General features: G+C 38.7%; 1 protein-coding gene across 1 annotated transcript in view; it reads left to right on the top strand.

Annotated features, from left to right (window-relative positions):
- LAMA4 (laminin subunit alpha 4) overlaps positions 1-18,071 on the top strand; it is a 104,347-nt gene extending 86,276 nt beyond the window's left edge. Inside the window, exons 26-38 of the mRNA XM_052781308.1 lie at positions 1,269-1,404; positions 2,555-2,692; positions 4,214-4,347; positions 5,676-5,840; positions 6,537-6,690; positions 7,412-7,605; positions 9,177-9,366; positions 10,237-10,392; positions 11,209-11,368; positions 12,395-12,525; positions 15,031-15,124; positions 16,117-16,236; positions 17,697-18,071. Coding sequence (XP_052637268.1) covers positions 1,269-1,404; positions 2,555-2,692; positions 4,214-4,347; positions 5,676-5,840; positions 6,537-6,690; positions 7,412-7,605; positions 9,177-9,366; positions 10,237-10,392; positions 11,209-11,368; positions 12,395-12,525; positions 15,031-15,124; positions 16,117-16,236; positions 17,697-17,842 — 1,918 coding nt within the window. The 3' untranslated portion in view covers positions 17,843-18,071. The remainder of the gene's footprint in view (positions 1-1,268; positions 1,405-2,554; positions 2,693-4,213; positions 4,348-5,675; positions 5,841-6,536; positions 6,691-7,411; positions 7,606-9,176; positions 9,367-10,236; positions 10,393-11,208; positions 11,369-12,394; positions 12,526-15,030; positions 15,125-16,116; positions 16,237-17,696) is intronic.
- The last annotated feature ends 6,361 nt before the right edge of the window (positions 18,072-24,432 follow it).

Raw genomic sequence — 24,432 nt, 5'->3', positions numbered from 1 at the left:
CATCCAGCCAGTCACATGGTCAATCAGAGTAGAGATTAAACTGGTTGACTGATACCCCACACTTTGATCCAAATCCCAGTGAGGATGGCAGGAGCCTTCCTGTTGATTTTGCCTTCGTGCTGATTTCACTGAGGAGCAGATTAAGCCCCTACGGTGCTCCTCCCCTCACCTTATTTCAGATATGTACATGTACATCTGCGCTACTTCACCTGATGGTCCATTTTTGCCAATGTAGAAAAATAAGCATTTCCAGAGCCTCATTCATCCATCATGTTTCCAATGTCTACCTTACAATGAGATAACTCATAGACAACTAGCGCAGAAGCAGATGTCAACACTGTCAATATCATCTCATGCGAGGTGAGAAGAATCCCACTGCTAAGGTACCTCCTGTTGAAAGAACAAAGACTATTTACAGGTAGCCAGGTCAAAGCTCCAGATTTCACATTCACTCCGTCAGTGTATTTGTTCACTAGTTGTCTCCTGGACTGGTACCCAGTAGATCCCATGTAATTTCCTTGCCCTGTCACAGACTTTCTGCAATTTTAAGCAAATTACTTCCTCTTCATGCACCTCGAGTATTGTGAGGATAAATTCAATTATATTTGCCCTGTGCTGTAATGCTGTGATATCTTAGTGAAGGGTGGAGTTGAAAAACTTAGAGCAGTGAGTAGGAGCAGTTGGGTATACTGCTGTGCTATCTACCTCAAATCTGACCTAAAAAGGATCCTGGAAGCCCACCTACTGCTCTCATTTATGATCACGTAAACCCACTCATCAGCAAGCAGAATTTGCTCTTACTTCCCTGACCTCTGTTACTATTGTTTGTTAAGAAACAGAGATCCATTTGCTTCCAAAGGCAAGAATGGAGCTTGCTACTAAAGGCAATACAGAAAAACTAAACCAGAACTTTTCCAAAATGATTAAAAAATGGAGATAGAAACCCATTGTAAGTGGGTAGAAATACATTTTAAAATCTTTTCATTTCAGCAGCTATTTTTATTTTTTTAAAGTTACTCTATATGGATCTCCTCTCTGAACTCTCATATATTTCCCCCCATAACATTTATTACATCTGGTGCATCTTGACTTTTCAAAACACATAATGTGGTTAATTAGTTGTTTTATATAAAGATGCAGGAATTGGGCACTAGTGAGGCAAATGATTGAGGCTCTTCCAAGTTTTTTAGAACACCTTGGTGATAAAAGTCTGTTCAGAAAGGCAAGGGCTATCTAACTGCAGCTTGTTTGGCATTGTTTTCCAACAGCATTAGCTCACATCTGGCAGGAAGTATCGGCTTTAAAGGCTGCATGAAGGGTTTCCAGTTCCAAAAGAAGGATTTCAACTTGTTAGAGGAACCAGGAACCCTGGGAATCAGCTACGGGTGCCCAGAGGATTCACTGGTAAGCGTAACATCATTTTTGTGAGATAACAACAAAATTTTGGCAATGGATACAGCTGTGAGCTTGAGTTTTACTCCAAACAACAGAAAGAAAGTCTTCAACCAAGGAAATGACAATGCACACACTGACTAGTGGGGGTGGTGCGTGTGTGTGTGTTAAGTCTGCTGACATACACCCAATTTTCACCCTGAATTACAGCACAAGCTGTTTCACTTGATGTTCTTATCATATGTGAGATTGCAATGTGAAAGCTGGATCTGAAATAAATTGTGTGCTGTATTCTGAAAGGAAATATTCCAACATAATTTGTTTTTTCTTAAAGAAACAAGGAGAATTATCCTCACATGCATCCTAATATAGATGTATGAAATTAAAAAGAGAGCACAATATTCACCCTTCAAATAAGTTCTCCCCTTAAGTCAGGCCAGCTATTCCTCTGTGATACACAAACCAACTGCACCAGCATTACCACCAAGAAAATTGCCATTTTGTTTCCAATCCCTTCCATCATTCATCATTTGTCCATTACAATGCAAGGCTGGTAAATCTAAACGGTGTTTGTGGTCTTTATCCTATGGCCATGTCTATCCAAAGCCATGCTGCAAATCTGTGAAGATGAAGGAGCCCAACACTTGTAGAACTCATCACACAATCTCACCCTCTGTGAACAATGAAGCTAGCTGCAATTTGTCCTACCTCAGACCCAGTTTTACTCCTGAGACTCTGAGGGTTATAGACTACCATGTCCAACATCCCCCTCATCCCGTCCCAGCACTCAGTGCAGCACACAAACTAATATATAAAATGTTGGGATGGTGAATCAGTGCCACACAGCATACACAGGGGCTTGAGCCCCCTCTGCTTCTGGTCTTCAGGCCCACTAATAACAGCAGACTTAGGATGAGGCCAAGAATCCGAGGAAACTGAGAACAATTCGGCTTACACTGTCTAAAATGGCTACACTTTCTTAATATTTTCACAGCATGCAAGGGAAAGCCTATATAAATTACATTGACATGCATGAAAAATTGAAGGTTTTATAGAACTGAGCTGGCTGAATCTTTAAAAAAAAAAGAAGTAGCCTCATTCTTTTTATGATTTGAATGTTTTCTTGAGGTTTACTTGTAATTTTGTTTCATTTAATACACAGATGTCCCGCAAAGCATATTTCAATGGAGAGAGCTTCATTGCATCAAGCCAAAAAGAATCCCTCTTTAGTGAATTTGAAGGAGGCTTTAATTTCCGGACATTGCAGCCCAACGGGCTGCTGTTTTACTATTCTGAAGGAGTAAGTATATATTTCTTTACAGTTGGTTTTATTTTATCCTCACATTGTTTCCCAGGAGAATACTAGGGGAATAATACAATTTCTCACTTCATGGTTTCATAATAGAGAAAGCGGTCTCCAATATAGAAGCATTCATTGATGACCTCATTTTCACAGTTCACATTTGATCTACAGATGAAAAACAGCAATGCTTAGGCATTATTTTGATGTTGAGAAGAGGATTTGATCATATGCCTAGAATTAATATGCATCCATTTGTGCTCAATAAAGTCCTTAGAGCAGAAATGCACAGTGGGTCTTGCTGTGCTCAGCAGTACTGCAATCCCTATTTGGGCCTGTAGGTGCTACCAAAGTACAAATAGTATTAAGGGCCTGGCATTTTCCATCCAGACACAATCCCCTAGAAGCAAAGACAAAGTTTGTTTGAATTAGTGGGATGGTATTTTGAGCATTGCTGAGTTGACAGAAATCAGTAAGAAAGCTGCCTGTATTCCCAGATAGTACTTAGACCTCCATGTGTGGCTGGGAAAAGCTGCACTGGAGAATGGCTCCTTGTTCTAAATGCCCCCTCAGAGGTGTGACATGGGCAGAAACATGGACTTGCACTCCCAAAATGTTGTGTGAGCCAAAGCGATTCCAAGATCCTGCAGGCTCAGACTGATATCTGCAGCAAGCATGAGCTTAGATGACAGAACATTTGCAACCACCCCCGAGTGTCTGTTCTGCTGTACTTGCAGAAGATCATCAGCAGTGCAGCAGGGAAGGCTGTATGACACTGATAACCACTCCTGAACTTTTACATTTTACAGCCTGGAGTATTACCTTAAATTGAAATCAGTAACCATGTCAGTTATCCACATCGTTTGCATAAATGAAGCCTTACACACACCACTTCTGGTGTTAAATCAAAAGCTCTAATCCTATGAGGTGCCAAGTGCCCTACTTAAAAAATGGAGGTTCAGCTACTTAGCACTTGACAGTAGGAGACAGGATGATTCCTTCCAGTGCACAGTGGCAGTGCTTGCTCTAATGGAACAGACAATATTCCTGCTATGTGGCATAGTGATCCCGTATGCCTGACCCAGATAGCAGATCTTATCTCTGAGATAATTTTGAGTGATTGAACTGGTCTGATCAGAGGGAATTAGGAAAAAAAAAAAAATGTATTGGTCTTACGACAGCAGGAATCTTGCAGTAACAGCTGCTCTATACAGTACCAGGAGTACCAGAAACACAAATGAAATGTAAACATCATGCAACCATGTTAGATGGAAGGAGCTCATGTGACATACTTGAGACATAATCAGCACCAGAATTCCCAGAATTCAGGCTTAAAAACCAGCAAGAATATCAATTCTAATGAGATCATCCCCTGCTTTGCTTCTCAGTATACCTTTCTGCAAATAAAGCACAAATGGGGAAAACAGCAGGAAGGAAAATAAATACAACATGAAAATGCACAGAACTGTTAATTTTTCTGTGTTACACTTGCTTATGAAGATGTTTTTGTCTATATTTCAGTCAGATGTATTATCCATCTCTATGGACAGAGGTGCTGTGGTTTTAAATGCAAGTGGAACCAAAATTCAATCACCAGACCGAAATTACAATGATGGAAAAACCCACTTCATCATCACTTCTGTCACACCAGAAAGGTAAAGCTGTCCAGCATCTTTTATTCCCTACCTTTAGTATATAAATATTTCTTGTAAAGCATGTTATCATTTAATATTCACTTGCAAAGTGATTTTTAAGTGGGATTTTTTAAGTGATATTTTTAACTGATCTATTCAGTTAAGAAAATACAAAGCCAAAAATCTATGTGATTGAAAACTGGCCAGCTTGGCCTGAGCACGAGATGCTGGTAATTTTTAGTAAAACTAAAATAATAGTTTTTCTAAAAGCTTAGTCCTTTTTTGTCCTAAGGTATGAAAGCAGTTTAATATAATTAAAGACTAGCATGAGATTCATTTTTCATCAGGATTGATTGTTCTGATTTGTTAAAGCAATCCGAAATTGACCCTGAAGTAATTGAGGCATCTTCACAAAAAACATTCATTCGGGATATATGCAGTGGAACATGTTCAAAATATTTTTTAGCACTGACAGACACAAATGTGAGACTAAATACAGCAGCAGGGAATAAGTCTCCCTATGTTCATCTTAAAATCTTGAAAGCATTGTTTTATTGGTATGTTTTAGTGTCATTTTCTATGTTTAAAATTTTCTTAGAAGGTCGAATAATCAAAGCATCTTTCTTCAAGAATCTTGCCTATGCAGATACAACCAGGTCATTCTCAGTTTTCTAATGGAAATGGAGGTTTGTACCTTTGACTTCTGACTCCAAGAAACATAGTTTGAAAAGTTGAAGGTGCGAAAAGGTGCCTTGGAATAGCCTTGGGGACTGTCATGTTTCCCTGAGTGTGCTGAATTCTGAACTTGCCAAACAAAATCAATGTCTGATGCTTTAGTTATACTCAGTTCCTTATTAAAGCAATAGAATCCTTCCTGACTTCTGCAGCAATTAATGTGTTGCAAAATTGGATTAGGTAAAAAACATTGTATAAGCTCAAACATCAATGTATTGTGATGAAAGAGGAGGAAAAAGGGATAGGGGCATAAAGAAGAAGGATTAGCACGTGTTTAGATCTTATTTTACCCAAATGGTGGCTCCGTCCATTTATTAGCAATCCCTTAGTTTATCTGTCTTCACTGAGTGGACTGTATTTTTTTGGACTTCACAATTAACCCCAGAATATTATTAAATCCATAGGCCTCTGGGCTCAACTTTGCCAGTGGGTTATTGCACTGCTACCTGTTGCATAGCTGGAAATGAGAAGGTCTTCTCATGACTTTGAGCAGTACCACCATTCAGTAATGTATACACTGAGCGGAGCATTTTGGGTGCATGTAATATGCTGTCTAACCACTGGCATTGATGTTTCTGAAACTAGCCTACAAAATGGATGCTTTGCCTTTGCAGATATGAGCTGACTGTTGATGACAAGAAACAAAGCAAGAAGAACCCAGCAAAGGACAGAGCAGGGAAAAGCCCGGACAGCGTCAAGAAGTTTTATTTTGGCGGCTCTCCCCTCAGAACGCAGCAAGCCAACTTCACTGGCTGCATAAGCAATGCTTACTTCACTAGGTGCGTAGCATCTTCCCAAACACATTACCAGGCAGCCACTGCCTGGCAGCTCGAATAGTAGCTCAAGAGAACTGATTTATTGTCACAAAAAAAATCCCTGACTCATTTTGTGAGGCTAGACAGTATGTGTGAATAAGTTTCTTACCTTACTTGCCATGGAATCTGTGGGCACAGACCTGCTAGGTTAATATATTGTTAAAGTGGGAATAACTTGATGTAAATCAGCTTTCAGTACTGCACTTGCTAATGCTGCTGCTGCAACGTATAATTTGCATAGCTGTAATTTACATTTATATTATGTAGCTTTCAGCTCTGCCTTTGAAACAAAATTATATTAAGGCATCTCACAGAAGATGGGAAAGTTAGGAGTTTGGTCATGTGAAAATGGTCAGAACTTGTTGATTTTAATCACTTTATGAAATGTTCTTATATAGAAGATTTTAAAGTTAATTTGATGCTGCAGGTTGATACTCTCTGTTTATGTAAGCACGGATACAACAGGCAGAGGTAGTATAGGCTGCCTGCATTACCCAAACATTGACTGATAAATCTGTACTTTTATCCATGATCCAAGAATGAAAAAAAAGCCCATCCAAACATCATTTAAACCATAAATGTAAAATTCTGTGATTTTTATGAAGACAATTCCAACACTTGGAAAAAAGCTGTTCTTGTAATCTCCTTTTTGAAACACAGGTTGGATCGAGAGGTTGAAGTGGAAGATTTCCAGCAGTACTCTGAGAAAGTTCAGACTTCTTTGTATGGATGCCCTGTTGAATCTCCTCCAGTTGCTCTTCTCCATAAGAAAGGAAAAAACTCATCAAAAGCCAAAGGAAACCGTAATAAAAAGGTTTGCTACAAATTGCCCCAGTAGCATCCTAGAGTTTTCCAAAGTTGATACATACTGTGCCACGATTGGGAATTCTCCAAATCGTGGATCCAAAATGTACCACCTGAAGACTATTTCACATGTATGAAGGAAAGGATCCTGTTCTTTACATATTCCATCACTGCATCCCTGACCCGATCTATCTGGCCTACACTTGCATCATTCTCTCTTGCTAGAACTGTAAAACAAAATTTATGACATCTTCAAAAAAGTACTGCAGAAACAAGCCTTCTTGATTTCTTCTATATTCTAAAGGCAATAAGGTTGCTTCTATTCTCAGCTACGTCTGTGTGGCTCTCTACTGGGTACAATTAGCATGCATTAATATGAATGTGAAAGAACCCCCTTCTTCCAGCATGCAGAACTTTTAGTCCAAGCATGTCCTCTTATGCCTATAGTATATCTGATATCATCAAAAGCAGAGAGGAAAAGATTAAATTAGGAAAACTGCAAAAGAATTGAATTGTAATTATGTTAGCTACACAAGTATTCTGTTTATCCCTTTTTCTGCCCTAAATCAGCATCTATAGTAGATCTGTTCAAGGAAAATTTGACTTGGAACCATTCCTGCTATTTTTATAAGGAAAAAAATGTATTACTAGCTTAGGTATAAATGATACTGTTATTTTATTATGTCCAATCTTAGTTAAAATTTCTGGTTAATGGTTCTCTTTCTATGAAGGTGGGAAGAGATAAAGACAAGATTTCACAGCCTTCAACTGGCCTCAAAAACCTGTATCAAGAAGTGAATATGCAAAGAGACCCTCAGTGCCACTTGCCCATGAATCCCAAGGCAACTGAACATGCATATCAGTTTGGAGGAACAGCAAACAGCCGGCAAGAATTTGATCACATACCAAAGGATTTCAGTCAAAGGTAAAGGGACCTTAGAAATAAAAATTACATATACTGGGGAGGAGAAAGATGTATTTCAAATAAAAAAAAGGGACACATTTCTGCTGTTACCCTGGCTTTTTCCTTTGTATCTTAGGCCAGTTTTTGTATAGAACATGTTGTTAGGATATATTAAAAGGTGTTTCAGTTGAGTAAGAGCAATAAATAGAATGTGTTTCCAGTTACAACCCTCTTGTGCAGTCGTCATCTGCAACATATATTAACAAAATGTGTCTCTTTGCCTATTTGTATGAAGACTTTGAGGATGTTAGTTCTGTACAAGCAATGCACCTTTTGTCTCTTTACACAAGAAGCAATGGCATTAGAGCAGAGCTGGAAAAGAACATGACAGTTTACCAAGAAATGAAGCAGTTACATGTTGAGTGAACCTTGTCAGCTATTTAATGGTTAGGAATCTACACAGTGCAGTAGGACATAAAGCTATGAAAACCATGTCCAATTCAAGCCATAATGGAAATTCAAGTAATTAATAATGAGTCCAGATATTGTGGACATTTAATTCCCAGGCTCCCACAGAATATGCCATATGGTATGTTATGACCAACAAAGGATTTTGGTTTAATACTTTCCATGAAAGACTATAAATTCAACAACACAGCACTTCCTGGAAGCATACCAGACCACTAACTCAGAAAAGAAGAGTGCTATTTCCTGACTTAAATAAAAAAAGCATTACGTTTGTTTTAATTCAATAGTGTTTCACGTAGGGCAGTCCTGATGGTGCCCATATGAAGAAGGAAAACCCAAACTTTAATATGTCTCTTCATCCCTACAAGACATATTTGTTTTACAACTGTTATTACAGCTTCATCATTTAATGTGCATTTCAAAAAAACAATGACTTGTGATGTTTTAAAACAACAGATACTGGCAAGGGCCTAAAGTGTGTGTGGAATGTACACACATGCAATGGGGAACATACAGATCCTTCAGGCAACACTAAGAATGGAAGCTAGGCTAGTCACCTGACATGAGAAACAGGAGTTATCAGTGCTGGCACTGTCCTACACCAGTACAGGTTTGCCATTTTTTAGACCCAAAGCAATAATACCAATCACTCAAGAAATCTTCACTGTTGACAGCGTCAAACCAAGTCGATATAACTTGCCACGTTGTCTTGGACTTCACAAGGAACTACAATGAAGGAGAAGCTTAGCAGTGAGTCTGGAATAACAATAAAGAATTGTGAACTGTCAGGTGTCCACGCTATCACAGTTAAAAAGTCCCCCAACACTGCTGTTCAACAGGAATGGAAATGTAGCATGTATAGTGTCAGTTATTGGTGGTCTGTATTGATTTTATTCACTCCGGAGATTTTAATTTTTGAAAACAAGTTCTTTGCAAGGCAGCTTCTTCTCCAACTTTGACTTCTACTCCAAAATCCAGTACAGAATGTTTCTCAGAAACAGAACTTCCATAAAGGAGATGTATATTCCTTTGGATGACAGGAAAATCTCAGTCTTCCTCTGCTGCAGTTTGATTTAAGTCAGTTATATCTGCTCTAATTTTAATACTGTGTTTTTATGTGCCAGAGCTCAGTTCTCTATCAGTCTGAAAACTCACTCATCTCATGGAATGATTTTCTACGTCTCGGATCAAAAAGAGACCAACTTCATGGCCCTTTTCGTTGCTCATGGCCGACTCATTTTTATGTTTAATGCTGGTCAACAGAAGATAAGGATTAAGAGCCAAGAGAAATACAATGATGGCCTTTGGCACAATGTAAGTAAAAGAAAGCAATCATGATGGCACATGCTATCAAGGCTGTAGTAAAGACACTGCTGATGTGACAGCTCAGGAAGTTTTCATTCATGTGTTCATAACCACACTTACATGTTGAGAAACTTCTGCCAAAGTTTTTAAATCTTCCATGTGGCATTTTATCAAGTCATTAACTAGGGACAGGAAAGTATGTCAGTTATAAAAATCCAGCAATTCCCAACACTAACAGCTGAAGAGAAGTGATGGCAACAAGCAGAACAGTGAGGCAATTAAGAGTTAAGTTAGCTAGGAAAGGAAGGACTAGGATAATTGTGTTCAGCAAATTTCTTTGAAGTCCCTAAGCAAGGAGCACAGCTGTCTTAGTCTCCCTCTGTAGTCTATGAAAATAAAAAGCCAATTTTAGGGGTCAAGGTGAATTTCCCTCTGTAGGTACCTCTCCCTCCTCACTGACTACAGAGGAAGTCTACAGTTACTAAGCTCCTAACTTGGGCATTTAAGTGTTTAAAGCAGGCTGGATGAATCCAGACCATAAAACTGGTGAAGAACATGAAAATGCTAACAATGACAGCACTGTAGCAATGGATCATATATGTGAATATAAGATGGTCAGATATCAGTAGACCTTGTGACACCTTGATTACCTCTGCCTTGTACACCAAAATGTAAGAAAGAACAGTTTTACTATCTAGCCTTTACATGAACATGAAAAGAGAGGGTTGTCCGGCAAAAAATATTGGCAGTTAATGAAACACGTTTGTAGAGTATCACTCACAAGCTTTTCTTCTCAAATTTCTTATCTTCTTCCACTGCACAGGAGTGTTCACTCAACAGATTAAAGTAATCTTCCAAATTTTTTTCCTCCCTTTCTAGGTGATATTTATTAGAGGCAAAAATATTGGTCGCTTGATAATTGATGGTCTCCGAGTACTGGAAGAACCTTTCAGCAGCAATGTTAATACCTGGCAAGTCACTGAACCACTCTATATTGGGGGTGTAGCTCCCGGAAAAGCTGTAAAAAATATCCAGGTAAAGCAGACACCCATTACATCATCCCATACCTCTATGTACAGCTAGTGCAAAAGCTGACTGTATGATCTGAATCCTCAGCATGCTGAGGAGCACGGAGCTCAGTTCAAGTGGATAGCAAAGCTCCTGCAGGGCTGGGCTGGCAGTAGCTGGGCTAGACTTCCATAGACTTGCAGCAGCAACTGGAAAACCAGTGGTCCCTGAGGAACAGAGAAATCCTAGTGACATCCAAGCTTAGATGAGACAGGTAAAGTTAGGTGAGATCAGTTTCACCCTAAAGTTTGAGATACAGATGAGTTTTGGAGAGATTTTAGTGTTGTCTTAGTATCTCTGTTTTAAGACAGTACCTAGAAGTCAGGATTCTGCTCTACATCTTGATACTGAATTATGTAGAAAGGAGTGTTAAAGCAAAAATGAACATAATCAAGTGTCCTTCAAGATAATCTTTAGTGTTATGTGCCTAACAAGATAGATACACTACTCAGAAAAAGTAGACCCCTGTCATGCCTTGAGGGTATGAGGTACATATAACACTGCCTTGCCCTAGTTGCACTTTATTTCTCACAGTTCAGTAAGGACTGTCTGAGAAACAACACAAGCTGGAGTTACCTTGAAGTCATCAGAGAGAAATGAGAGGCTAGGAAAAGTATCTGTCCTGCTTCTTTTCTCTGGAAACTATTTTTTAATTCAAAATTGATGCAGCACCAGACAACCACAGCCTTACAGCTCGTAAAACAAGTACAAATAAGGACAGAAGAGTTTATTTCCTTCCACAAGCAGTTTCTCTACTAATCATGCTTTTTTTTCCCCCCTCAGATTAACTCTGTCTACAGTTTCAGTGGTTGTCTCAGCAATTTACAGCTCAATGGAAGATCAATTAATTCAGCTTCACAGACATTTAGTGTAACGCCTTGCTTTGAAGGCCCATCAGAAGCAGGAACATACTTTTCATCAGAAGGAGGATATGTCGTCCTTGGTAATACACTACTAAAGAAATGTATCCCATAATGAGACAGTAGTATTCACCGTGCTTCAGAATGGCATATTTTCCTAAAGGGTGTGGTAATTTCTGAGGCTGGGAGCTGTAAGGATTACTAGATACAGATCATTATTGTGGTAAGCAGCTGATGTTGACAGGTTACAATGTCACCATGAAACTTAACAAGTTGTTACATAAATACATCTGTATGTATGTATTTCAAATAACTAGAATAATTTCACAGGGGAACAGATTATAATATGGGAAAAATTATTATAGACATACAGAAGTCAATGTGGCCAAGACCAAGCACACCAGCAAATAGTCATCCCTTAGTTTTTTAATTAATAAAACAACATGTAATGCAAAAATCCTAAGGAAAGGCTTTCTGCATGTCTTGATAATGAACAGCATGACAGAATACATCTTTTCTGTCATTTAGGCCTGTTATGTTCCAGGACGTGTTTTATGAGGGTTTTTTGGTCACATAGGCTCTGATCTGAACAGGAAAGGAAACTGCACAACCCTATGCATTGGCAACACCAAGAAGAATTAGACAGTGTTTCTAATTTGGTCCCTGGCCTGCCACCAGATTGAAAAAGGGAGTTTCTTCTACTGAATCATCAAAGCTCAAGTGAACTCCCACTCACTGTATAAAGACTGCTGAATGTCTACCAAATTGCACAATAAGAAACTGCTAAAAAATACAGATTATTTACTTTCTGCTGTCCATTTCATTGCTAAGAAATATTTTTAAACAAAATACATTTTTTAAATAATGGGAAAATAAAGAAACCTTTATTACTACTCCAAGCAAACAATCAAAACAAAAGTTGAAATGGGTCATTGATGGCACACCATGCCATCTCTTCAAGTATGTGTACTGGCACATGTTTCAATAATTTCAACAACAGGATAAGTAAGTTCCACCTTGGGCTTTGAATTTCTGTTTTGACTTTGAATAAATGTCCAATTTCATCACTAACCCAGTACAAAAATAATGTTATTCTTTTTACCTCACAGATGAATCCTTCAGTTTAGGGCTGAAATTTGAAGTTGTTTTTGAAATACGTCCCCGAAGCAGCTCAGGAATTCTACTGCATGGTCACAGCGTGAATGGAGAGTACTTGAATATGCACATGAGAAATGGACAGGTATAATGAAAGTCCTATTTCCTCCACTGCTTTGACTGGTTCCTCTCCTACCTACTTGGGCTCTGCTATATGCAGCTTTTGTCTTACAAATTTGCCATTAATTGATTCTTATTTCTCTCCTAAATATATTAACTGCTTAGATTAGGCAACCCAGATATTTATTTCAAAATACAAAAAATAACACTTAGGACGAAATCAGATCACTTTACTGATACCAATTACAAATATTTAATGAGCAGTTGAAAAGAAGCAAGAGCACTGACTCTTTGGTGCTGCTCTTTCATCCACACATTAAAAATGTGTAACAGTTACAAGTAAGGTAACTGTTGATGAATTTTTATTTCTCGTTTGTTAAAAGAAAAGTCTGAGTTGTGCTCACTCTTCTTCCTTTAACATATATGTGTGTGATGGGGAGAGAGAGAAAGGGAAAATTCTGATTGTCTGTTGATCTGGTTTCTAGAGCCTCTGGATTTTTGTAAGGCTTTCTTTTTTGAAAGGGGGATGTCTTAAATGAACTTACCAGATAGTTATTGCTGTTGCTATTTTTTTATTATGTTCATCGCTAAAATCTGGATCCCTTCATGCTATGCATTGCACACATACAGTAATAAGTTGCAGTCTAAGTGGACAAAACAAGCAAAGGTTTAGAGCAGGGGAAATTTTTTTTTTTTTTCCTTTTTGCAGAAAAGAAACTCAGGGCATAGTCAAGAGACTAAGCAGTGTGGATATTCTTTGACCACTGCAATGCACTACCCAGTATCTGTCAACCAAAGCGGAAGGGTATTTAAGTGAGGCCGGCTGTACCTCAGTTAGAAATGCAACACCTCAGGAAACATGCTGTCACGTCTCTTAAAAGAACAGGAACCTACAGTAGAGCGACTGAGTGGAGAATTTAACACGGTGATTCATCTTATCCTAAGGCAGGTGTCTAATATAGGTGACTAAGTCAGCTGTCATTCAGAGAATCTATTTTTCTATATTGACCATAGATAGAACATGTGCTTCAGTTAGGCACCTAACTTTTGACAGCTGGTTAGGTAAGATAAAGCCCGTTCTTATAGCTGTAGCTAGTCCTTGGTGAATTAACAAGGAACTTCCTAAAGCACATTGTATTGCTGTGTATCATGTCGCATTTAAAGGTTGAATCTGTATACAACTAGTCCAGCCTAGTATTTCTTATGTAAAGATCTGATGGAAGGTTTGCAATGTCCAGAATCTTGCCTGGTTTTCCAACTGTATCAGTTGGCCTAACAAAAGATACTGCCTCACTTACTTACTGCTTCAAACCTCACTTCCTGCATAACGCATATGCAATTCATAAACAAAATTCACCCTTGAAAAGCAGCTCTTCCCTGCTTGTCAATGCAACAGGTATGCCAGTTACCTTCTTAGTAAGCATCTGTGTTTTTTACCATTAACCATCTGCTCTCTTTGAATGCATTACCAAAGACTGTTTTGTGAAAACATTTTTGCTGGACAAATAAGAACAATCAGCATTTTTAATTCATTTTTTAAATGTACGCATCTCTCTCTATCAGTACAGCTTGTCTGGGGGATTTATTAAGAAGCCACTTTCTCTCACAATTCTGTATTTGCTTTAATCACTCCTATATATTCTGTCCAAGGGTGGATAAAAGAGAACATGAGGATCATTTAATTTTTGTTTGCTGGTGCCCTTGTGGAAAAAAGTTTAAAAATTTCTTAGTTACAACTATGTTGAAACAGAGATCCTCTAAAATTAAATAGAATTTGTTTCCTTGCAACATTTTCAGTCTACAAGTTGTCAGTATTAGCAGGGACAATTTAGACATTTGAAAAGCCTAAGTGGCTGTACTCAGTGTTTGGAGTTCTCTGGCAATCACCACTGGCAATCCTGTGCCCCGCAACAGGGACACAGCACTGCTCTGCCACTGCTGTAACACTTCCATGCAGAAAGATATTAATCCACGTAATCCACATAAAGCAGAGGTGCAAAATTTAGAATTAGGTTCACTTTCTAGCTCTGCCAGAGATTTGCTGGTAAGCTTGAACAAGTAACTTAAAAGTGATTCTTAAGTTCCCTATCTATTTCTTTCTCACATCTTGTCTGTTTGTTTATACTTAGGGCTTTCATGACTGTTTTCCTTATTAAGTGGCTAGCAAGATGCCAAAACATCATCTGATGCCTCTAAACACCAATTTACCACACAGGAAATTATAGAGTAGCAGTACTAGAAAATTTGAGTGAAATTAGCTGTTATTTTTTAATCTTTTTTTGAACTCTTCCTTGAGTTCAAATCAGAAATGTTGCAGAACTATTGAATCTAAAAAAAAAACCCAAAACCCAAACCCACTAATTCTGTGAATTAGAAAGGTGCTTTATTTTAAAGAATTTCATGAAATCATGTTTTTCTTTCACTTACGTACTAGGCATGTTTTGAGTGAGGAATACAGCATTATTACAACAGAAGGAAAAAAAGAGAACAGGAAGGGGTTTACAGTGGGAACTACATTATTTTCCCCCAGGTTACTGTGAAACTCAATAATGGAATCAGGGATTTTTCAACTTCAGTGACACTGAAACAGAGTCTCTGCGATGGGAGGTGGCACCGAATTGCAGGTCAGTAAGACATGATCATCCCCTAAGTAAGGTGACAGAGCCCAGTTCTCCCCTCCAGACAACCATCTCCATGGGCTAGTGCACAGGGAATGGGGTCATATTCTCAGTTCTTCCTTTTCGCCTGTCAAGACATAAGTTTGTGTGAAAGACATAGTCATATTCGTCCCTCAGATACAGGAACTGTAGACCTTCCTGGGAGGACAAGCACAAGTTCCTGCAAAGAACAAGCAAAGATGGAAGCTCCTTGTTCAAAGAACACAAGACAGCCTAGCTGAAATGCTGGCAACCTTTCCTAAGTCCTATACCAGATGATATTCTTCTTTTCCCAATTAGAGGTTAAATAAGTTGGTAGAATGTAGTAGGCACAAGTATATGCTGCCCTTAAAGGTCAAATAACAGGACAGATCTGGGGAGCCTCTGCCTCACAGAGAGAGATGTCTACAGACAGGATTTTGCCTCTGTGCCATACAGCCATCCTTCTTTCCTGGGTCTGAAAGTCAGAAAGTACTTCTAAACCTAAGGTGCTTTGAACTCCCTTACCTTCCCGTCTAGGTGCTGACTTGGGCTATCTCCCAGCATCACATCCATAAGAGATATGAGTGTGCACCCTTTCCCCATGCATTCTGGTTTCCTTCTGATGGAAACCCAGGCACACAAGCAAGGAGGAAACTTCACTGCATTCTAGTACATCTCCTATTGGGAATGATTTGGCAAATGGTTTTTCTAAGCCAGACACCATTGTATGCTCATACCCTGCAGCCAAGACACAGCTGCTGGCAGTCAAGAGCCCCACTCAAAAGCACCATTGCTCCCACACTGTATCTTCCATTGGCCCTGCTCTATGCCAGAATTTGCCCACATACTGTCACTGATGGCTCACACCCAACCTAGCAAACACTAAATCAAACTACTCAGATCAGATAACTCCTGTCTGTCATAGAAGACTCATGTGCTGCTACTTACAATCTTCTTGATCCCTGTTCTCCTTTCAGTTATTAGAGATGCTAATGTGGTGCAGCTGGATGTAGACTCTGAAGTCAACCATGTTGTAGGGCCACTAAATCCAAAGGCAACTGACCACAGGGAGCCAGTGTTTATTGGAGGTGTACCAGGTAAGTTTTTGGCAGCTTTGTGGTAAGTTTTCTCAAATTTCAACACAGTTTGCAGAGAAAGTGTAGAGACTTTATTTTCATTTCAAAAAAGAACAAAACATATCTCATGTGAACAACCTGGTAAAATTCAAAGGCTCAAGAGCTGATCAGAAATGTTCTGCCTCAAGTTCTCAAAGAAAAAAAAGTGCTGCTTCATTGAAATTAAAACATTCACAGTTGCTGGACGGTCAGGTATGGACTCAGTAGAGAAGTCGGCCAGCTAGAAAAAAAATCACTTTTTTTCCCGTTTTACTTTCCAGTGTGGGCTTACTGTTTTTTAAGAAGTGATTTATTTATTTATGGGATTGGAAACTCACTGTCACTGTAACTGGAGTCTCAAGGTTTTGTGGCTGGTAGGCTTCTTCCCTCTTCTTCAAGCAATGGTGTCTTTGAACACGAGACAAAACATGAAAATTCTTTTTCTGACTAGTGATTTCTATTGCACAGATGTCTGCTAATGTGAATTTGTGACTCACAGACCATCTGTGTAGTGTGGGCCAAGATTACTACATTTACTTCCCTTATTCAACAGACAGAGCTACTCTGTTGGGGTTCATATACAAACTGTAATCAACACTACGTGATTCAATTTTTAAGTCATCTCCTGTACATTTCTCATTGAAAACATGCAGCATTATTTCTCTGTGCCTTGCATGTCAATCATGAACAGCTCTAACTACAAAATTTATTATATTGGTTATCTTGGATTAGTGGCTTAAGTGCGTGATGTTCTCATCCATCCCACACTACCAGGAGGAAAAAATGAGCCTAAAGGGAATAATAAAATCTATGTGCAGATGCCTGTTCACTCTTTAAATCCAAAGTGGAATTTTATTAGGACAGAACTTATCCCAGAAAGGTAATATAAAGTGGTAATTGCAAATGCTGTTCTGCTTCATAATAGAGCCTTCTATTTCTACATTAATTATAGAACACAAAAGCAATGCCATATATCGGCTCTATAATGCTATTATCACCCTGGCACAGAAAAATCTTACAAAGAACTTCATGACAACAAACAAGATACAATACTAACTAATACCATGTAAATATAGTAAACTAAATGCAAACTAACAAATCAGACACAGATGACAATACATGTAATGTTAAAAGAAATTACAAACATGCACCCTGGGATTCATCTACTCTGTTACTTAAAAGAAAATGCAGTTGTCAAAAAATGCAAGATTGGGCCCCTATTGACTATGTAGTATCAAGAGTTTTACATAGATGTAGATAACTCCTCATACTTACTCTAATGGTCTCTAGGACACTGGCAGTAGGCCAGACATTTTAAAAGATCCACAGAAGATTCAGCAGAGCTGCAGTTAGCAGCAAATTGAAAAAATTCTGCCACCAAGCTGATTATTTTGGTCATCACGAGCTCTAATTTTATTTTTTTTTAAATCTCCTTCTTCCAGAGTCTCTGCTAACATCCAGCCTGTCTACACGCAACTCCTTCATTGGCTGCATTCGTAACTTCATGATTGATGAAAAACCAGTGAGTTTTAGTAAAGCAGCTTTGGTTAGTGGTGCTGTAAGCATCAATACCTGTCCAGCAGCCTGATAGTGCGCTGTATCAATCCCATAAAGTTCCTTAGACCACAGAAAGAAAAACAGAACAAAAGAAACCATGTTCATCGAGAGAAGAATGTAAATATCAAGGATCCATCTACAGAAAGCAGTATGTTAAAGGGTCACTTCTAATGTTTATGTGCAAACAAAAGTCACTGAAGAATAAAGGGCTGTTGCTTCTGCACTTCTCTTACTACACCACAAGAGTGAGCTTTACCATTTCTTATGTGTGGCCAGTCTGTTACATGAAAATGTGGGATTATAAAAGAAATGAAAATTATATTAAATATGGTACTTTCAAGATAGATCCTCTACATCATTTCATTCCATACCTTAGGTCACCCTTTGTTTCACAGGAAAAGATCTGCTAATGCACATTAAAGAATAAAGCTAGATAATAGACTTACATTGCAAATAACCAGGATGAAAGATTTTTTTTTTTTTAATTTTCCATTCAACTCATTTATCTATCCCTCAATTAAAATGAGGGGCAGAGAACATACCAATTATGTAACCTTACAAACAATGAAAAACTAAAAATTTTATTCCACTTCTAGACTTCATGGATATGTTCTAGCACAACATGAAGATAGGATGTATATCTTTTAAGACGGATGCTTCATATAACTGATCATTTACCTAAACTAGGTTAATTTTAGAGAAATACTTGCCTTACATAGGAAGGGAGAGGAGAGACAAAATTCAAAATTTCAAGTTTTTTCTCTAGATTTTTAAATGCACTTACATGTAAACACTAAATCCACAATCTCATTGTGATCTCATTTGCACTAATATAACACAAGTAAACGTGAAGCATAGAAAGCAGAATCATAGTCACAGTTTCAGGCAAATCCCTTATCACTTAAAATCATCACTTCCTTGTGAGACTGCTGCAGGACTTCAGTTTACAGAAGTAATCCTCAAACTAGGAACATGTTATTGTGGAATGTATCCCGGAAGACATGCTGCTGCAGAGGAACTGGGGATGAAACAGGAAGATGTAAACAGAAGGCAAAGGGCTGCAAATCTGAGCTATGTTAAAACCACAGAAGGTAGACGGAAGTTAATACTAGGCTTTAGCTCACAGTAGGCTTGAACATCAAACAGACAAGTCACTTGCAAAACTTACTCTCTTCAGTGATAACCTACAAGGCACCAAAGCCATTTAGGTTTCTTTTCTTTAAAGAATAAACTACTGTTGACAGAAAGTTTTATGATTGCTGGGCAAATTATTGTTGGAACCAACTCAAAACCTGACCAGCTGCAAAGTAGGAAAGTATGAGAGGCAAAAATAAAGGACAACATCCTACAGACTAAAAATTAATAGGAGCTCATCTGGAAAACACACAAGTGACAACTGGAATCCAAAGATCTTGAATCTATGGACAGCTGGAGGAACCATCAGAATAAGATACATGTGTAAGCACTAATCAGTAGCTTCCCTACTACTTTCTCAGTAGGAAAAGGGTTTTGACAGATTGAAGGAGTCTTGGCTTACTCTGGATAAAGAACTGCAAGCTCTGGACAGATTGGCACATGAACTCTACAGCAGCTGGGACCCCATCAATACCTCTCCACTTGTCTCTGGAGTCCAGTGTTGGGTGGTAAGCAGACGAGAGAAGATAGCGTGGCTCCAGCAGCCACTGCCTCTCTTTCTACCAGCCTTGTCAGCTCTGCTCATGCTTTCAGCCCCATGCCTGTTCTAACTGCCTTCTCCTGGACACGTCTCCCATTCTGTTCCCTGCAACTGTCAGGCAATATGCTCCCAGGACTGATGCCCTTCCCAACCCCATAGGGAGACCCCCTACTTCTGGGAGTGGTATATAGCCCCCTCTTTTCATCAGTCCATAGATCACTGTTCATACTTCAGAAGCAAGCAGTAAGAGTACCCCTCTGCAGTGTCTCTGAAACAAGCACATCGTGGACCCCCAAATCCAGTTGCCTTCAAATGCCATCTTTGTCTCGGATACCAAAACCAGTATGCCTGCTCAACTCTTTCCTGTTCCCAGCTACTACCCAGATTCTGAAGAGAAAACATTTCAGGCTTTTGGTTTGCGAATTTTTTTATTATTGGGGTTGAAGGGGAATGTCCTCAGATCAGTGAGTTTTGTTCCCAGTGGGTACCAGAGGCCATGCATGGTATCCAGGCTGTGCAGCTGGGAGCAGGGGTGAAAAAGGAAGTCTCTCTCCTTCCAGTGGCAGTGAGTTGTTAGATTAGCTCAGTCAATCTCATGACACCACAACCTGAGCTAAGCTTCCTCAGGCCCTGGTCTCCAGGACCCTATTGCTGGAAAGAAAAGAACAGCAGATTTCCTGCTTAGACAGGTTTGTTACAAGGATTACTGAAATTCCTTTCAAGGTTGTCTGCAGCTGCTAAGCAGAGATAGCCAGGAATAGCACATGCTTGTGCCCCCTAAGAGCATCACAGTTTAGTGAATGCTGATATTAAGTGGAGCATTGTATGTTAACCTGTACACACATACTCAGAACGTTTTTCTATCTTACACCTACTCCAAACTAAAGCATATTTTCTCATTTCCACATCCAAGCTCTGTGAATAAACAATATTTTCCTTAGCCATATTTGCTGTAATAAGATTTGGTTTTGTTCAGTGGATTTACATTTAAGAATGACTTTTCTGAGTAATCAGTCCTTTGCATACTTTATATATATAAAACTAAAAATACAGTAAAATAGTATATGAATAAAAAACACATTAAAATTCATAAACTGCTACCATTCAATTTACTTCTCTTTACTATATCACCAGCTAATCAAACACAGCAGTATTTGCCGAGGATATCTTCCTCAGTTTTCCTTTCTAGGCCTCAGAGATGCAGGTTTTCCCTCTGCAGAACAGGGTTCCCAAAGAAAAATACTATAAACAGGAGGATACTTGCAGACTCAGGACAGAGCAGTGAATAATGCAAATTTCCCTGCCCCCAACATCCACATAGACCTTGAAATTACCATTCCATATGCACCAAAGAAAGTCTGTATGTGATGCATTACATTACACACACCTCCACATTCATTTCAAAGCCCCTGGTGCTTAAGAGAAGGCAACTGCCTAAGCAGAAATCTTCCCAGAATTCAATTTGTCTTCTGTATCCATCTTAAAAATTCTTACAAAACCCTTCATCCACAAAGATTTGGGAAAAACCTCCAAGTTCTGAGGTACATTGTCACATTGTCCATTTGCATTTCCAATATAACTATCTCAATTCTGCAGAAAGCCTACAAAAAAAAAAGAGCACTGACCCTAAGGAGATTATAACTTTTCTCTGCCACCTTCAAGGTTTTAATAAGTGTTGTTATAGCCATTATCCAAATCAGGGCTACAACTACACTGTTATTATATCATGGAATATTCTGAAATTTGACATTTGCATGGCTATATAAGAAAGAATCGGATTTCAAGTTGAAATACTCAAAAAACTGCTTCAAAATAGAGTATTTAATTAGGATCTCTGGCCCCTCTATCTCTTATTTCTGAAAATCTGTAGAGATCTCCCATAGCTAAAGGTTCTTATCAATCTTTCTGTCTCTTCAAGGATCAAGAGTATGGAAAACAGCCTGAAAAGAAAAATGAAAGATGAAGGGTTACAGGTCTGACAGTAATTCCCCAAAAGTCAACCATTCTAAGTAAAAAAAAAAAAAAAAAAAAAAAAAGCAAAGCCAAAAACACAAAACACAACAGACCTTCATATGTGAACGAAGCCCTGACAGAAATCAAGGAATAACATTAGTTCAAATTCCAGTGTATTCTCCCTACAGCAGCATGTGGCCTAAATAGTCAAATGACTGTCATTAAAAAGATGTTGAAAGCATAGCACATGTATTTAACTTGTGATGTACATTTGGCTGTTGTTATGGTTGGGATTTAAGGGTTATTCACAGATTCACAGTGGTCCATGTCAACTCAGTTCCTCTCAATAACATAGTAAGTTATTCCTACAACTTAATTATTCAATTCATGTTCCAAAGCTGTGGAACGCAATTACTGTATAGCATCAACAACAGAAAGTTACTGAGAAAATAAGGGTAAGAAACACACATTAGCGTAAGACTGTTGATTAAATGATTAACATAGACAAAAGTCTCTGAGGGGACCTGGCTAGATTCATGCATTTATACTATGGTAGATGAAGTAGAGCATCTATAACAAGAGAAAGTCAGTGTGTGATTATTTCTTTCACATAGTTGAGCTGCCTGTTTCATTAAACCTCTGAGCAGATGCATCAAGCCAAACTGGTTATTACGCATCCACTTTCTGCCATTGGACCTCCTTTGGAAGCTAGAAAATATTCCCACATGAACATGAATCTCAGTTGCATCTCTGATTCACAGTGTTTCCAAGCTCAGTGAGAATAATTACTTTACAATTGCCATCACAGACCTCTTAATAGCATATTGGAAGCCAAAGCACAGAGTTTCTTGCTGCAATCTCATGTTCAATGGAGCGAATCCCATTAAGTAAGATGAATCTTGATGGGACATAGAACACAAAAACAGCTAACTGAAAGAACAACTAGAAAGTGTAGCTAACTATGCAGGAAGAAAGCAAGCCAGATATGTAGCACTAAGAGATTTCTGTAGACTTTAAATTAAGCTTTAGAATGTTTACAAGCAATGTTGTACTGCTTTTAGCCAAAGTAAGGCCAAAAAGACATGTGAAGGGAAGACTTTAAGCACATTACAGCAGGCAAAAAGTATAGAAAGTTTCACATCTAGTAGCTAGAACAGACCACAGCCTGCAGGTTCAGACCAGTTCAGGTAACCACAGGGAACAAAATTAAGCTATAGGTTACATGTAGTCTGTCCAGAGAGAGGTGAGAAATTACTACCTACTTTCCCGATTAATATTCATGTGTTTTACACTGGTGATTAGTTTATAAAAGAAGTGTTTGAGGCACTATTACTCTAGTCAACCTGCTTATACCACTGAAGCCATTGGTCCTTTCAACTTCAAACACGAATTTTGAGTAAGCTTGGGCCACTCAATACTTTTTCTTAAGAACAATATGAATTTCCAGTAGATGGATTCTTCTCTTTCAATTAAGTTGTCGTGGTTTAACCCCAGCCAGTAACTAAGCACCACACAGCCTCTCTCTCACTTCCCCCCCCACCCAGCGGGATGGGGGACAAAATCAGGAAAAGAAGTAAAACTCGTGGGTTGAGATAAGAACGGTTTAATAGAACAGAAAAGAAGAAACTACTAATGATAATGATAACACTAATAAAATGACAACAGTAATAATAAAAGGATTGGAATATACAAATGATGCACAGTGCAGTTGCTCACCACCCGCCAATTGATGCCCAGTTAGTTCCCCGAGCAGTGATCCCCCGCCCCCACTTCCCCCAGTTTATATACTGGGCAAGACATCACATGGTCTGGAATACCTCGTTGGCCAGTTTGGGTCAGCTGCCCTGGCTGTGTCCTGTGCCAACTTCTTGTGCCCCTCCAGCCTTCTTGCTGGCTGGGCATGAGAAGCTGAAAAATCCTTGACTTTAGACTAAACATTACTTAGCAACAACTGAAAACATCTGAATAACTGAATGTTATCAACATTCTCATACTGAACTCAAAACATAGCACTGTACCAGCTACTAGGAACACAATTAACTCTATCCCAGCTGAAACCAGGACATAAGTTTTAAAAAATTAGTCTTGATATGTATTTCTTATATGTAATGCAATATTATATTATATTGTCCAATACTGTATTTGCTGCAATACATACTTCATCTTTCCAGGAAAGTTTTTTAAAATAGTCATTTGGTATAATTTTATTTTCCTGGGGATTACTATTGACCTCTACAGGATCCTAGGTCTTGTCCAGGAGTCAGCACCATGGTTTCTCCAGAGCAAATAAAGGATTAAGGTACACTGAACTTCAGACTTCTACTAAGAATTTCATTTAGCAAATTTTGTTTGCACACCAGCACTAGAAACAATATATTTGGAAAAAGTGTATTTTGTTGGATAGTTTTAGCCATAAAACCTAATGAACTGGGTTGCATGGAAGTACTTTTCTTCTCCCACAGGAAGCAGAAATGCCATCTGTGTCACAAGAGAGCTTTCTACAAGTGACTGCTTTGCACATCACACATTTTTTACATCATTTTGCAGCATAGCTATGCCGTGGACCAGTCTTACCATGCTGAGACAATAGCATCTCTATATTTCTCGTCTCTCATTTTTAGTCCCAAAGTTGCTATGTTCAACACATAGGCAAAAGCACCTCCTAATTGCACTGTGGACAATTATTTGCACGAGAAATATGAAACTGAGCTTAAAGAAAACATAATTTCCAAACTTGATAGAAGGGTACATCATTACAGGATTTCCACATGACCATTTTTTCATTTACGTTTTAATTTGTATTTTCATATCATTTGGCACATTTCACACCATTGCTCTGAATAAGGTATTTGGGGAAAATAAAACATATGTTATCACACATTTTTAGCTATAAAAGGTAATGAACTGGATGGCATGGAAATATTTCTGTTCTCCCACAGAAAGACTTCATTTTAGATCTCTGCCACGTCTCCTGTGTTTGGGCTTTGGCAGAG

The sequence above is a fragment of the Harpia harpyja genome, chromosome 3 (genome assembly GCF_026419915.1).
Source record: "Harpia harpyja isolate bHarHar1 chromosome 3, bHarHar1 primary haplotype, whole genome shotgun sequence".
Classification (NCBI taxonomy): domain Eukaryota; kingdom Metazoa; phylum Chordata; class Aves; order Accipitriformes; family Accipitridae; genus Harpia; species Harpia harpyja.
The sequence above is the reverse complement of the archived record's forward strand: the minus strand, read 5'-3'. Positions and strand labels throughout refer to the sequence as shown.